A 15,014-nucleotide genomic window follows, 5' to 3' on the forward strand; every position below is an offset into this window, starting at 1 on the left:
GAACTTCACCACCTTTCTAATCCTCCTCCTACTGCTGAAGTTCTCTTTAGGAAGAACTATTAATGAAGTGCAGCCAAGAACTACCTCTCAGTCGCTTAAATAATTTACCTCTTGTACTTCTTCCTCACCCACAATTGATAGGGTGATCTATCAGCAGGTCAGCGTGCTCACTGATCAGGCTTTTCCCTCCCTGCCTTTTTAAAAAATAAGAACAGATCATATGTGCTATTCTTCCTGAAAAACAGGCAGTCTAGGTGAAAGAGAAAATGGTAAAGGGCATACAAAGAGGAACCGTGTTCTCAGAATGGGAAGTAGCACTGAAACTTCTTGCCATTTTTGACTCAGGGAACATTCTCCTAGGCAACAATTTGACAAAGCTCTCTCCCCCCTCGTGTGTGTTTGTGTTTGTGTGTGTGTGTGTGTGTGAGAGAGAGAGAGAGAGAGAGAAAGAGAGAGAGAGAGAGAGAGAAAGAGAGAGCTCCTTGTGTGTGTAATCTCATCCTCTCACGGTATAGGAATCAGTAGGTGCCTATTTTCTCCTGTATAAAGAGGTGCACAGTAACATAGGAAGATGCTTTAATGATGACTCAAACCACTTGTCTGTCAGTCTTCTCTACACTGCCTGGTTGTGGCTCTGTGGGGCTTCAGGCGGGGGTCTGGCCCAGTCCTGCCTGGAGAGGCTGGGGACTGAACATGGGAATTTTGCATGTACAGTGGTACCTCATACGCTTCAGGTTACAGACTCCGCTAACCCAGAAATAGTACCTCGGGTTAAGAACTTTGCTTCAGGATGAGAACAGAAATCGCGCGGTGGCGGCGCGGCAGCAGCGGGAGGCCCCATTAGCTAAAGTGGTGCTTCAGGTTAAGAACAGTTTCAGGTTAAGAACGGATCTCCGGAACGAATTAAGTACTTAACTCGAGGTACCACTGTAAAGCATGTGTTCTGCCACTGAGCCACAGCCCTCCTCTATCATTCTGATTTCTAAGATGCATTAAAGGACAGCTTTGAAGCTGACAAGACCAAACACGCAGTTTAGAAGGCTGTGCCATAAATCAGGTGCTATGGATTTTTCAGTTGCTTTGTTTTCAGCTGTGGGTCGGTACCCTCTCTTTCTAGGAAGAGATGGTTGGATATGGATTACAGTATATATGTTAGTAGAATTTTCATGCAGTAGAAACTCTAAACTCAATGATAAAAAGCAAATGCTTTTTGTGATGTTCTATAATGGTTTTCTGTAGCCTATAAAATCTTGGGTCATGATTGAACTAAACTTCAGAAGATAATTGGTTTAAATAAGGAACATTTCCAAGGGGGGTAGTCATGTTAGTCTGCTGCTGCTGCTGCAGCAACAACAACGAAAAGACTTGTGGCACCTTAAAGATGTAATTCCTTTTATTACAGCAAAACCTTTCATGGGGTGTAATATTCACGTATATATACACATGGGCAACAAATGTAAGGATGGAAGTGAACTGCAATGGAATACATAAAAGTACAGTCTGGCAATTCAACTAGAGCTTGAATGTATGCAAAATGAGGAACATTTAATCCATACCAAAATGATCCAGCTTGGTTTCAGTGATCCTCAGCAAGGTTCTTGGTTCGTAATGAGAAGCACAGGGTCTTCTGCAAAACAACTTTATGCTCTCTTCCCATTCATTATTGTTCCTGTTATTTGTGGGTTAGCTCTCACTGCCATACTTTTAAAAAGCTGATTGCATTTCCTCTACCTTTACAATCCGTCTTCCTTTGATGCATAGATTTGTTCAAAAAATCTATCAATAGATTGACCTTCTCACCATGACCATTTCCAATGAAGACCCTTCAAAAGATTTGTCCTGATAGGACAGTATAAAATTTAAAAATGTATATACACATAGCAGTGCGGCCTCTGTATACCGTGCACCTGTGCTTTAATTATACCAACAGAAAAATCTGAAATGATCAATAAAATAATGAATTAATAAAAGATAACTGCTAGATGTGATTTAATCAGAGAGAAATGCAAAAAGCAGGTATCAGGGGTTGGTCAGCAATAGATCACACAGAATAAGCGAAATCTTTCTTAGAAGAAACAAGATCTGCTCAGGAGTTCCAGGCCCAATGGGCACAGCAAATCTACTTGGTAGATCTTGCCTCTATGAGGCAGTTGTGGGACTGAAGGTCCCTGCCTTCCTCCAGCTGCCTGTCTCTTCCTCTCCCACAATTTGAGACTGTGCTGGCGTGCCTGCCTTTGCTTCTCCCCCGTCATCCTTCTTCTAGTCCTGGGAGGTCAGGGAAGAAGGTAGCTTGTCACACCAAGAGCAGGGGAACTCCTGGCTTCTTCAACAGCCTGACTCATCTCTGCCTCTCTGGCCTCCCCTCTTGCTTCTGCACGTCTCTCTGCCACAGACTCCCTGCTCACTAAACCCTGTTACATCTTCAGCTTCAGACACATCCTCTTCCCTCTGACTACTCATCATCATCTCACCACCAAGCCCTAGGCTCTGAGCCTTAGTTCCTTGGGGGTTTCCTAGCTGGTACCTTCCACCATTCCTCTGAGTCCAACCAACCCATGACACAGAGAGACAGGAGAGAGAGGTGTTATATGGACAAAGGGATCATTTATGGACAATCCCTGAGGCTGCATATACTGTTCAGCTTATTCTGAATGGTTGCTGGTTCTGGAAGGATAGTGGCAGCAAGTGAGGAGTAGGGAGGAGAAAGTGGGAACCTGACTTCTGGGATGCCGCCCTCTCTCAGCGAGTAACCATGCTGGTGTGGCCCAGCACTTTCTCTGCTATGTTGTCATATGTCAAACGCAACAGTCAGTACAAAGGCCTTTTCCCTCCCCTGCCTGGATGCTGATGCAGCAATACAGTCCTCTGGGCTATCATCACCCTCCAGCATCAGCTCAGTACATACATCAAGGAACACCAGGGCTATGGGACAGAGCTTCACCCTTCTGCTCATCTTTCTGGGCGTGCAGGTTGTGACAGAAGCCTTCAAAATCTGTGCTTTCAACATACGCAGTTTTGGGAGAGCCAAGGCAGCAAACCGGAGGGTCATGGGAGCTCTTGTCCAGGTGAGTTTGTGATTGATTTGGACCAAGGGCAATGGTGATAACAGTGCTTGATTAGTTTAATGAGCAATTCTTGCTCTCACCCCTGCTTAGAAATAAAAATAAAAATATAATAATAATAATAATAATAATAATAATAATAATAATAATAATTTATTTATACCCCACAGCTTTCAACAAAATATTAAAATACAGTAATGCATCAAACATTAAAAGCTTCCCTAAACAGGGCTGCCTTCAGATAACTTCTAAAAGTCTGGTAGTTGTTTTTCTCTTTGACATCTGGTGGGAGGGTGTTCCACAGGGCAGGCGCCACTACTGAGAAGGACCTCTGCCTGGCTCCCTGTAGCTTTGCTTCTCGCAGTGAGGGAACCACCAGAAGGCCCTTGGTGCTGGACCTCAGTGTCTGGGTAGAACGATGGGGGTGGAGACGCTCCTTCAGATATACTGGACCAAGGCTGTTTAGGGCTTTAAAGGTCAGCACCAACACTTTGAATTGTGCTCGGAAATGTACTGGGAGCCAGTGTAGGTCTTTCAAGACTGGTGTTATATGGTCTCGGCGGCCACTCCCAGTCACCAGTCTAGCTGCTGCATTCTGGATTAGTTGTAGTTTCAGGGTCACATTCAAAGGTAGCCCCACGTAGAGTGCATTGCAGTAGTCCAAGTGAGAGATAACCAGAGCATGTATCACTCTGGAGAGTCTGTGGGCAGGGAGGGTCTCAGCCTGCATCCCAGATGGAGCTGGTAAACAGCTGCCCTGGACACAGAATTGACCTGCGCCTCCATGGACAGCTGTGAGTCCAAAATGACTCTCAGGCTGCGCACCTGGTCCTTCAGGGGCACAGTTACCCCATTCAGGACCAGGGAGAAACCATGAACTGTATCCCTAACCCTAGAGATCTGGGGGCAGCTGCGATTATGGCAGAGGTAAAAACATTGTGGATGACAGGTTGCAAATGTATTATTGCTAAAGCGATAAGCAAATAGAATCACAGAATTGTAATGGACCTGAAGGGTAGTCTAGTCAAACCCTCTGCAATGCAGGAATCTCAACTAAAGCATCCATGGCAGGTGGCCATGATCAAAGAGCAGAGAGAGAAATGTACCAGCTACTCCACAAGCTGGGAGATTTAAGACCATGTAACAAAAATGAATTCTGAGCAGGAGGTCTTTCAGCTGAAGCAGTCTGACAAGCAGCTAAGTTCAAAGGCCTGCTCTTGCATGTATTAAAGTTGGGTTTAATTGCAAACATAGAAATTTTAAGAGCACGTATCTCATAACTATAGCAGTGTTAAGGGAAGGGTTCAAGCTCAGTGATAGAGCATCTGCTTTGCATGCAAAAGGTCCCATGTTCAAATCTTGGCATCGCTAAGTAAAGACTGTTGTCTGAAAGCTGGAAAGCTGCTGCCAGTCAGTGTAGATACTAAGCAAGATGGTTCAGTGTCTGGCTTGGTAGAAGGCATCTGTTTAATACAAGTCATGCAGCCACCCCTTGTTTTTAAGCAAAGGGATGTGTGCTTTTGACAAACATTGGCCCACTTGATTTTTTATAATGGCAATGCAATGTGTAGAAACCACACATTGGTCAGCTTCACACTGACTGGAGTGCTTACGCAATTCCTAATTCTAGGCAAGACCTGAAAACCTTTGCCAGACAGAATTGTAGAGTTGGAAGAGATCCTGAGGGTTATCTAGTCCAACCCCCTGCAATGCAGAAATCTCAGCTAAAGCCCTCTGCTTAAAAATCTCCAATGAAGGAGAATTCACCACCTTCTTATGGAGTCCATTCCACTGACAAACAGCTCTTACCGTCAGAAAGTTATTTTTGACGTTTAGTCAGAATCTCCTTTCTTATAACTTGAAGCCATCACTTTGGGTTCTATCCTCAACAGCAGAAGAAAACAAGTTTGCTCCATCTTCTATGTGACATCCCTTTGGAGTCGGCTATCATAGTCTCCTCTTTTCCAGTCTAAACATACCCAACTCCCACAACCGTTCCACTTAAGTCTTGGTTTCCAGGGCCTTGTCCATCCCCACCATGCCAACACCGCATGCTAAGGCAGTGATATGAACAAATGCTGCATCTGCCTACCTTTCATCATTCTTTCCAATCTGTTTACTTAAGAGTTTGGCAAGATCTTGTGAGATCTGGCAGATGTTGATGCTGCTTCTCCACCAGGGCAGAGGTGGAAGGGCTGCTGCTTCACTCTGCTCATGAGTGGAGGGGGCCTGGTGCCTACATTCCTTTCTGTTACTAATTAATTCATCCAAGACGTCAATGGATTTCCCCATCACTTCCTGCACCACAAACTGGTTACTGTTGTTTTTTAAAAGCGGGCAACAAAGCACTCTAATCCACTATGAAATTCTGCAGAACAGTGGCAATGCGGAAGCAACCAGGACCAAGAGAAAGGGGGAAACATGTGTGACAGTGACAATGCCCAGAGCACCTCATTGCCCTGACCACCAACTCTTCTCCCACGGCCAGATCCTCTCTCGCTGTGATATTTCTGCCATCCAAGAGGTGCGAGACTCCAGGGGTGCAGCTATTCAGACGTTGCTGCGGGAGCTGAACAGGTAGTACCAGCAGAGGCTGCTAATCATAGACCTAGCCAAAATATGCAGTAGGAGGGGGTATAATCTGAATGGTACCATTTCAGGTTACAGGTGTGTGGGGAGATCACACAGTTTATTTTTATTCACAGGGAGATTTCTTTTTTTATTGTGGGGGAGCATTCTAACAAGGCTTCCCCCCATTGCTCAATTCTTCATCTGAGGATTCTGTATCACCCCATTCTGTTATTAGGCAAAGTGGCATCTTGAACTCTTTCTCCCTGGCAGGTATGATCCCTCTCATCACTACAGCCGCCTGGAGAGCAAGAGGCTGGGGCGAGGCAGCTACAAGGAGCAGAATATCTTTGTGTATCGGTAATGTCTGGGGGAGCTGGGAACATGACTAAATCAGAGCCCCAGGAACCAAAATCCAACTCTGGCCTATATATGCATGTATATAACTCCCCCTCTCCCAGGATAGTGTTTTACAGGGGTGGCCATTTTGTTACCCAAGGTGAAGGACAAAACGATACCTGCCTTCCTCCATTTCAAGCACCAAAGCTGAGCAGTGTGAGAATTTATTACTTATTTCAGTAATAAACACCCAAGTCACTAGGCAGTAAGGCTAAAAAGATACAGTGAATATGAAATCAGTTAAAACTAACCAAAAAATCAGAAAATGTAGCTAAAATGCCTGCTGATTTTTAAAGAAAGAAGAAAACATTTTCACTAGATGTAAAAACTTCGAGGGGGGGGGCTATCTGATCTCAGCTGTGGGTTCCACAGACATGGATCCACAGTACTGAACATACAATATGTGCTAGAAGCTGTCCAGAATGGATGGGTAAGGTAACAACAAGAAGCAAAACTTCCTTGCACTGCTGTTCCCCTCCTGCCCACCCACCTAGCTACCGCATCTACCAGCTGAGGCAGCCACCTCACTGCCTAACGGTAGGGCTACTTCTGGTATTTTAATTGCCCATCAATTATAACACATTTTAACAATATGCATTTCCATATTTGTTACCCCTATAATCCCACCCTTCCTCCAAAACTATTTTTTACCCTCAGAAAAATGTATTTGGGCAAATTGGGGTATGAGACAATAATTTTCCAGTGAACTTTGTTTTGGCTGAGCAGCGATTTCAGTCTGGATTTGCCACATATAAAGCTGGACTTAAGTGTCCATCCACTACTCCACACCTGCTCATTAGTGTTGGGTCTCGCAGCTCTGGTTTGTAGTTGGGGAACCAAGGCCTGGATCTCCTGAGGATATAAACCTGTGTTTGGGCTGAGACTTTGGCCTGCTGACGGAGGCTTACCTGATTTAATCATAACAATGACCCCTTCACAAAGACAGATTGCAAATTGGGGTGAAAGGGAGCATCAGGGTGCTGACATCTATATATATTTTTTAGAAAGGATAGAGGAACATTCAGTCATGAGAGCTTCCACTTGCAGGCTCTGTATTGGAACAAAACCAGACACGGGTTTACTTGGATAAGAACTCACTCAAAGGCACACAGACCCAAATCTCCCAGATCCAAGTTCACCCTCATATTCAACAGTCGAGAGAGAGATTATGCATACTTTAACCTTTTGAGGAATGAAGGCTCCTTGGATGCATCTTCCCTCTGATGCCTACTTTTTTTACCTTGACAGAATGGATGTTGTGTCAGTTACTGATTGGTGCCAGTTTGGGGATGAGGATGCCAGAGATTACAAGGCATTTGCCCGGGGGCCCTTTGCCGCTCGCTTTCACTCTCCGTACACAGGTAACACCCGGTTTCTCCACACAGAGGTCTAAATTGTTCTGGATACTTGTCCACAGATTCTTGGTGATCCAGGAGCTGTTATCTCCAAGGCAGTTATGGAAAATTACCTCGGTTTTAGGACTGAAAGCTTGGCATTTCTTATGCTCTGTTCTTTACCTGAAACTGTTCTTAACCTGAAGCACCACTTTAGCTAATAGGGTTTTCTGCTGCCGCCGTGCGATTTCTGTTCTCATCCTGAAGCAAAGTTATTAACCCCAGGTACTTTTTCTGAGTTAGCGAAGTCTGTAACCTGAAGCGTATGTAACCTGAAGCGTATGTACCCCGAGGTACCACTGTATAGCCCTAGTTGGATGGTTCAGTGGTGCTTAGGGTAGATGAGGAAACAGAAGAAATTGAATGTATTGAGAAGCTGAGGTAAAGGAGCTAGCTCTTGTTAAGTGTGCATGTGTGTAATAATAGCCACTGAGTAAAGAGTAGGGAGATCAGTAGTGAAACCTCTCCCATCACCTGAACTGCTGTCTTCCACCCCACAGCTATCCTAGATTTTGTGCTACTTTTACACCACACCAGTCCTCGGGAAGCTGCCCAAGAGCTTGATCTGCTGTTTGGAGTGTGCACAGAACTGATGCAACGGTGGAAAACTGAGGTATATTATGGGGGCAGATGTTGTAAACTCAGCAAGTCACTAAGAACATAAAAGCCCTGCTGGATCAGAAGACCAATCTAGTCCAGCACCCTGTTCTCACAGTGGCTGACCAGATGTGTTAATAGGACAGTCTCCTTCTCCCAGTAACTAGCTTTCAGTCTCATGCCACCTCTAGTGAAGATGCTACTCACATACAACCCTTTCCTTGTGATCTGAATAGAATGTGATGCTGCTGGGAGATCTGAATGCTGCTGGTGCCTACATCCCAGCAAGTGCTTGGGCTAGGATCCGCCTGCGCAATCACCTTGCTTTCCACTGGCTCATTGGTGATGGAGAGGACACCACAGTCAGCCACCGGACCCGCTGTGCCTATGACAGGTACCAGAGGACACTTTTCAGCTCCACTCACCCATTCTCAACATGCTTCCTCTTACTCCCAAAAACAATCCAGTATTTGCCAGCCTTTCAAGCAAGCATGCCAGACAGAAAGTAAGCCCTGAGGAGATTGTGTCACTTACAGTGTATACCATATGCCCTTTTTTGGTGTGGTTTTGCTTCTGGTCTGTTGAGCTGGAGAGCAGACAACACTAGAGGCAGAGACTCCTCCTGATCTGTACCATAGCCAGGCCACGAACTTAAGAGCTAACCTGGCACACTAGACTCCTGCTTTGTCTCACGTAAATTGGCCATGCTTTTTTTGTTGGGGGCAGAGCAGAGACCCATCACACTCCACTTTTGTACTCTCTCCTCCCATGCTAGGATTATAGTCCATGGAGAAGAGCTGCTTGGCGCCATTGTACCCAGATCTGCCAAGCCTTTCAACTTCACACAAGCACTTGGACTATCGGAGGAAGAGGTGGGTGTAATTGGGCTCCTTTCTTAACTGGCTGCTAGTTTGAATGTGATGTAAAGACCTGAATAATCCACACCATTTCATTCCTACAGGCCCTAGCAGTCAGCGACCACTATCCTGTAGAGGTGAATCTTCGGCTTGCTCCGAAAGCCCAGCGAGAGCTCTAAACCATCAACCATCCTTCTGGCTATAGAAGCAAGGGCAATGGCAGGGCAAAAGAGACGAACTTCTCTGACTATTCCATTCAGCAAGATCCACCTAGGGCAGCAGTGGAATTCCTATACAACGAAAGCAGTCTAATGCACATACACTCCCCTCCCCGCACCTTGCCTCCAACATGAAAATCAAGGTGACAGAAGAGCCCCATCTATGTTGTAGCTAGGACTTGCAAGCCTTCATGCAGGCGTATCCAAGGTGTTGCCACAAAATTCACCACCTAAGCTTAGGGCTGGGCGAATTTAAATATCCTACATGGGTTGTAGGAATTAGGCGCAGCATTCAGCTTCCTTAGAAACTACAGTTTTTAAAGAAGTATCTTTCTTTCATTCAGTTGTCATCTATATCCCATCCTTTAACCCCAGAAACTCCCAACATTGTTTATCCTAGATAATCCAATTTTTGTTTCTGTTGAACCAACCAACCCTGACGAAGCAGGATACTGCCTCAGTAAGCCATACATCTATAATGCACACACAACACAACTGTGGTTGTGCAGTGCAGGGCAAGATTAGTAATAGAGGATAAGCTGTCTGAAATGGCCCCCTTCCCAATCTGCTCTGAATTACAAGGCAACCTTTTCCTGCTTACTTTGCCCTGGAAGTCTTACAGTTTTTTTTGCCCCATCCTTAGGAATGCTTATGGGAGACCAGCCTGAGGGATTAGCTACTGTGAGAATTGTCTTGTGTGACACTGACAAAGGTTTACAGATATTCAAATTCATTACAGTGGTACCTTGGGTTAAGTACTTAATTTGTTCCGGAGGCCCATACTTAACCTGAAACTGTTCTTAACCTGAAGCACCACTTTAGCTAATGGGGCCTCCTCCTGCCGCCGTAGCACGATTTCTGTTCTCATCCTGAAGCAAAGTTCTTAATCTGAAGCACTATTTCTGGGTTAGCGGAGTCTGTAACCTGAAGCGTATGTAACCCAAGGTACCACTGTACTATGTTCACTTGTTTCCAGAGGGTGAACGTATGTATTGTTATATCAAACCCACAGTAACATTAAAGTAAAGGTAAACACAGAAGCTCAATAGACATTTTTTATTTCCATTCATCTTCCTTCAAGAATTTAGGAAAGCAGCTTGTGGATAACCACCAAGCACTTATGCTGCATGCAATGCACGCCACTTGTCCAGAGGGCCTCTGTTGGGGATGTATTTCACTCCACAGCCATCAGGGATAAGGCGCTTCTCAGCCACCATGTCCTCAAACTCATCAGCATTGAATTTGGTGAAGCCCCATTTCTTGGAAATGTGGATCTAGGTGAGAGAGAAGACATCAGAAGCTTGCCTCAGACTTCACAGCTATTATGCATTTACTACTGAGTATCAGCCTGTCTTTGTTAGAGAGCGGAGAAGCAACACTACATGTCAACTGGCCTGTCCCTCCATACCAACTTAGTCAGTCACTGAAGATGAAAGTCATATGACAAAGTTCATTCTGGGCAAAAGGTTGCAAGAGCACCAAACTAAAGCTTATGATCTCACTAGCTATACTGAGAGATTTATCTTGTTTTGCACCCTATCTTTAGCGGTGCAACGCCTGTATACTTCTGCACTGACAGTATTCTTCCCTCACCAATAAACGCATTACCTTCTGGCGACCAGGGAACTTGAACTTGGCTCTGCGCAGTGCTTCAATGACATGTTCCTTGTTCTGCACCTTGGTACGGATGGACATGATGACCTGGCCAATATGCACACGGGCCACAGTGCCCTGAGGCTTACCAAAGGCTCCACGCATTCCTGTCTGGAGTCTAATAAGAAACCAAAACCAAATCTTAGGGTGTTATCCTCAAGGACTATACCACGCTGCTACACCCACCACCAGTTAAGCCGTCTTGGCAAATGTAGAAGCCAAGAGCTTCAGCCAGTCATGCACCTCACCAGGACTCAAGTGTTCCCAGGGTCCCTTAAGGTGCACTGTACAAGGAACAGAGCACGTACACAACCAAGGGAGTTACTGTGTGCAGTCAGTGCACACCACCCCCCGATAGCAGCAGGGGCTGGTCGGCTTAATTGACTGCAAGGTCAATTTTAACACCAGAACTGGGTCTCTACCCATTCCTCACCTATCAGCTCCAGCACATGACAACATCTTGTTGATGCGGATGACATGGAAGGGGTGCAGGCGCACACGGATGTGAAATCCATCCTTACCACAACTTTTCACCATGTATTTGTTGGCACAGATACGGGCGGCCTCTAGAGCTGCAGAAAGAGAGACAGGGTGAATGGGACAGACCATTGAAGTACAGCAAAATGAGTGGTTTGAGTGGTCTTTTGGTGCTCTGTACCTTCTGATGAAAGCTGCTCATATTCATCTGACACCATGTGCCCACAGAGTGGGAACTCATCAACCTTGGCCTTCTTCCTGCCCAGGTCAAAAATCCTGATCTTGGGATCTGAAGAATAGAAAGTAATTATTATCAGCCAGTTCACTAAAACTCGGATTTCCTAACAGGCCAAATTAGGTGCAATCCACTCTGACCAGGCAATTAAGTCTCATCAGGCTATCCTCTGTTGGATTAAATTCTACATTCCTATCTGAATGCATGAAGTTCAATTTAACAGTTCATCAGGCAAAAATAAATATATTAACTTACCAGGAACACCTCTACAGAAACGGGATTTGGGGTAAGGCTTGTTCTTGCAGTATCGATAACTAGAAGAAAAAGACAGATAAGGTAGTCAGAAACAATTTTTTGAAATTAAAGTCACAACTGCTGAATATGTTAAACCAGAAATGGGGAACCTATTGCCTTGCATAGGTTGTTGAACTACAGCTCCCATCAACCCTTGCCTTTGGTCATTCACATCTGATTGGGGGTTGGTGGGTTAGAAACTGGTCCAAGATGCAGTCCCAGATATTAGCCTTTTAAACCAATTTACTAGCCTAATGGAGTTTAGCAGTGGAAGGATGAAGAGCTCCAACCTTCCTTCAGCAGCTCATTGCATGTCTATGCTGGGCAAACATAAGGAACAGAATCCTTCTTCCATGTTGCTAGTCTGCTCACTTGCCACATTCAATTTCTTGCTGCTCTATGGCTACCAAGGTAAAAGTAAAGATACCCCTGCCCATACGGGCCAGTCTTGACAGACTCTAGGGTTGTGCGCTCATCTCACTCTAGAGGCCGGGAGCCAGCGCTGTCCACAGACACTTCCGGGTCCCTATTCATCTACTTGCACCCGGGGGTGCTTTCGAACTGCTAGGTTGGCAGGCGCTGGGACCGAGCAACGGGAGCGCACCCCGCCACGGGGATTCGAACCGCCGACCATGCGATCGGCAAGTCCTAGGCGCTGAGATTTTACCCACAGCGCCACAAGCGCCACCTATGGCTACCAAGCAAGTGCTAAATTAAAAATATGTCTCATACAATTAATAAAGAGCATGTAGACACTTATCTGTATTTATTGGCTTTTATTTTCATACTAGTACTGTTTCTTAACAGTAAGGGAAGTTCTGTGAACCCAATAACTTCTACTTTCCCTATACATTTGGCTGACAGATCTGGCTCCCATCCCAAGATCAATAGTAATTTCTGCAGCAATGTTTACCTCAAAGTTACACCATGGTTTGGACAATCGTTTTCGGCTCAACAAACCATGGCTTTTGAAGCTTGGAATGGGCACTTGTGAGAAGTATGTCTCCTATTCCTCATCAGTTTCTATCCAAAGATCTTGGCTTGTATTAAGACACAACCAGGAAATCTGGATTTATGCTGGCCTGCTGGGGGTGGTGTGTGATAGAATGGCTAGTGCCTGGCTTCATAAAAGTTTATGAGGCTTTGAATGAAAGTCTGAACCAGGCCATTATGTGGTCTCAGGCAAAGCCACTTTCAGTCTCAACTCTCTAAGCTTAGTATCTAATGCTTAGTGTTGTAAGAATAAAATAAATATTTATGTGAAGCACTCTGAAGACTTTCACACATATTAGTATCATACTGTACTCAACTACATCCTACTCAAGAGTGCATCCACTGAAATTAGTGAACCTGTTAGTCATACCTGCTTGCTTCAGTGGGCTTACTCCGAGTACAACTAGCAGTGACTACCACCCAAACCACTAACATTATGGATATTAGCGACAAACAACATGGGGAGGCTTTAGCCTTCACGTCCCGCTTAAAGGTTTCTGATGCATGCATGCAACTGGCCAGTGCTAGGAGGCAGGATGCAAAATGAGGCAGGCAGCCCCTTGATCAAATCTGGCAGAAATCCCAAGTTTTTATGCTAAACTCACGGGGTGTGCACGCGCGTGTGTACGGGGTGCGCGCTTGGGGTCTAATAGCCATCCCACGAAAGCAACTTTGCTGCTAAGAACCACCACAGGCGGCAACGCAGAAGGGTCCACGGGCCACAAGCAAGCCGTGAAAGCTCAGAGACCCCGACGCGGGGCCCGTTTCGGTCGCCCACCCTCGTCCTCCCCGATCGCGGCCCCCGCCAGAAGAGGAAAGCGGGAGATGCGGCTGCCAGGAGAGGCCCCTTTCGGCCTCTCCACTCCAGTTCCTGGCAGAGCCGCCTCGCCGCGTCCTCCCCCTGACGGAGCCGGCCACGCGGCCTCCTCCCGGCCTTGCCCGTCCTCCGGGCGGCCCAACTCACCAGCGCGCGGGTCGGCGGCCCATGGCTGCAGGTCTGAGAGGCAAAGAGAGAGAGAGAGAGTCAGTCCGGGGCCGCCAAGGGAAGCGGGCCGAGCGCAGGGCCTGCTTCTGGCTCTCAGGCCCAGGCCGCGCCGCAGCCGCCTCACCCGCGTACTCACCTCGCCGAGCGGAAAGAGAGCGGGGAGGCGCCTGCGCGCTGCTTATCAACGCTGCCGCTCTAGGACGGCTGCGGACACAGAGGTTGGGGCTTGTCTGGACCGGAAGCAGCGGAAGCTTAACGTATCCGGAAGGTCGGCGCGACACGTTAGCTTCCGGGTTGATTCTGACTCCATTTGAGTGGACGTTCAAGCCTTTAACTGAGGGATAGAAGGGCGAAGGAGGTGCCGGTGCAGTTGAACATACATTTGCTGCCGAATTTTTTTAGATGGGAGATCTTAAAAAACAACAACAACCCTCGTGTCAGTGCTGAACGTTATAATAGCCTCAGTATTTTGAACTATATAACGTGTGGAATTGCTCGTGGCTTTTGAGTTAGGTGGTGCTAGTTTTCAAGGTCTTTATTCACGGGAAGGCGCTGCAAAGCCTCTATCGACCTCCGCTCTTACTTGGCACTTCGAAATAACATAGTTGTTCTTTTTATACATCTATATATATCTTTATCTACTGTATACTATTTCTGTTATCATTGTACACATAAATAATAAAACATGTACTGTACATGAGTGACAAAAAAATGGGCCATCGGGGGTGTGAAATGCTAAACATTATTTTACAATACTGTAATAATGAGGTAAACCAGTTCAATGAATTCTTCACAAATCAACTTGGGAAACAGAGTAATAGTTGTTTTATTAACGTTGCTGTAATAAGCAATTTTGTCGAAAGTTTACAGAAAAGCAAAACAAAGACTTAATTCACATTGAAGTCCAGTATGTATCATTTAACTTGCTGGCTTTCCGTATAGTCTTCAACCCCGAAACGAGGAGCAATTTTATTAAGACGTCCTTGCTTTCACAGTTCTACTCTTACTAAGGATGCATTGCAGCTCTCGTTGCATTCAGTTGCAAAAGCAACACTAAACGAAGAGCAGAATAATTAAACGAATTTCAATTCGTCTGGCGCCTACTGCGAGCCCTGCTTCCTTTGGACATTACGACCTGCTGGGTTAACAACTAATAAAATGGCAGCTGTGAGTTATTTATGGTTGCAAAGTACGAATGAGAATGCTAGGAGAATATCCCGGAGAATATCCACCGGGAATTATAAGGATCTCAAGCTCTGTCGGAAGAGACAGGCTAAAGCAA

At 45.9% G+C, this 15,014-nt stretch overlaps 2 protein-coding genes and 1 non-coding gene across 3 annotated transcripts; 1 reads left to right on the forward strand and 2 right to left on the reverse strand.

Annotated features, from left to right (window-relative positions):
- Positions 1 to 2,612: 2,612 nt before the first annotated feature.
- Positions 2,613 to 9,160, forward strand: LOC128405406 (deoxyribonuclease-1-like). The gene is made up of 8 exons (XM_053371996.1): positions 2,613 to 3,065; positions 5,551 to 5,639; positions 5,904 to 5,990; positions 7,278 to 7,390; positions 7,924 to 8,036; positions 8,257 to 8,414; positions 8,796 to 8,892; positions 8,982 to 9,160. The coding sequence occupies exons 1-8, from the start codon at positions 2,793 to 2,795 to the stop codon at positions 9,054 to 9,056; spliced, it is 1,005 nt and encodes a 334-aa protein (XP_053227971.1). The 5' UTR covers positions 2,613 to 2,792; the 3' UTR covers positions 9,057 to 9,160.
- Positions 9,161 to 10,137: 977 nt separating this feature from the next.
- On the reverse strand, positions 10,138 to 13,893 carry RPL10 (ribosomal protein L10). The gene is made up of 7 exons (XM_053371993.1): positions 13,869 to 13,893; positions 13,712 to 13,744; positions 11,716 to 11,774; positions 11,407 to 11,514; positions 11,182 to 11,320; positions 10,704 to 10,866; positions 10,138 to 10,369 (listed from the first exon to the last, which is right to left on the reverse strand). Exons 2-7 carry the CDS (start codon positions 13,732 to 13,734, stop codon positions 10,214 to 10,216), a joined length of 648 nt encoding a protein of 215 aa, XP_053227968.1. The 5' UTR covers positions 13,735 to 13,744; positions 13,869 to 13,893; the 3' UTR covers positions 10,138 to 10,213.
- On the reverse strand, positions 11,005 to 11,138 carry LOC128405481 (small nucleolar RNA SNORA70). The gene has a single exon (XR_008328313.1). It is a non-coding gene; the product is annotated as a small nucleolar RNA SNORA70 (small nucleolar RNA).
- Positions 13,894 to 15,014: the final 1,121 nt, after the last annotated feature.

Source organism: Podarcis raffonei, chromosome 17 (genome assembly GCF_027172205.1).
Source record: "Podarcis raffonei isolate rPodRaf1 chromosome 17, rPodRaf1.pri, whole genome shotgun sequence".
Classification (NCBI taxonomy): domain Eukaryota; kingdom Metazoa; phylum Chordata; class Lepidosauria; order Squamata; family Lacertidae; genus Podarcis; species Podarcis raffonei.

Coding starts and splice junctions, on each gene's coding strand:
- LOC128405406 (XM_053371996.1), top strand. CDS start 2,793: ATGTCAAACGCAACAGTCAGTACAAAGGCCTTTTCCCTCCCCTGCCTG. Junction 5,991..7,277: donor CAGAATATCTTTGTGTATCG/GTAATGTCTGGG, acceptor TTACCTTGACAG/AATGGATGTTGTGTCAGTTA. Junction 7,391..7,923: donor CTTTCACTCTCCGTACACAG/GTAACACCCGGT, acceptor TCCACCCCACAG/CTATCCTAGATTTTGTGCTA.
- RPL10 (XM_053371993.1), bottom strand. CDS start 13,734: ATGGGCCGCCGACCCGCGCGCTG. Junction 11,515..11,715: donor TTTCTGTAGAGGTGTTCCTG/GTAAGTTAATAT, acceptor TCTATTCTTCAG/ATCCCAAGATCAGGATTTTT. Junction 10,867..11,181: donor TCATGTGCTGGAGCTGATAG/GTGAGGAATGGG, acceptor GTTTCTTATTAG/ACTCCAGACAGGAATGCGTG.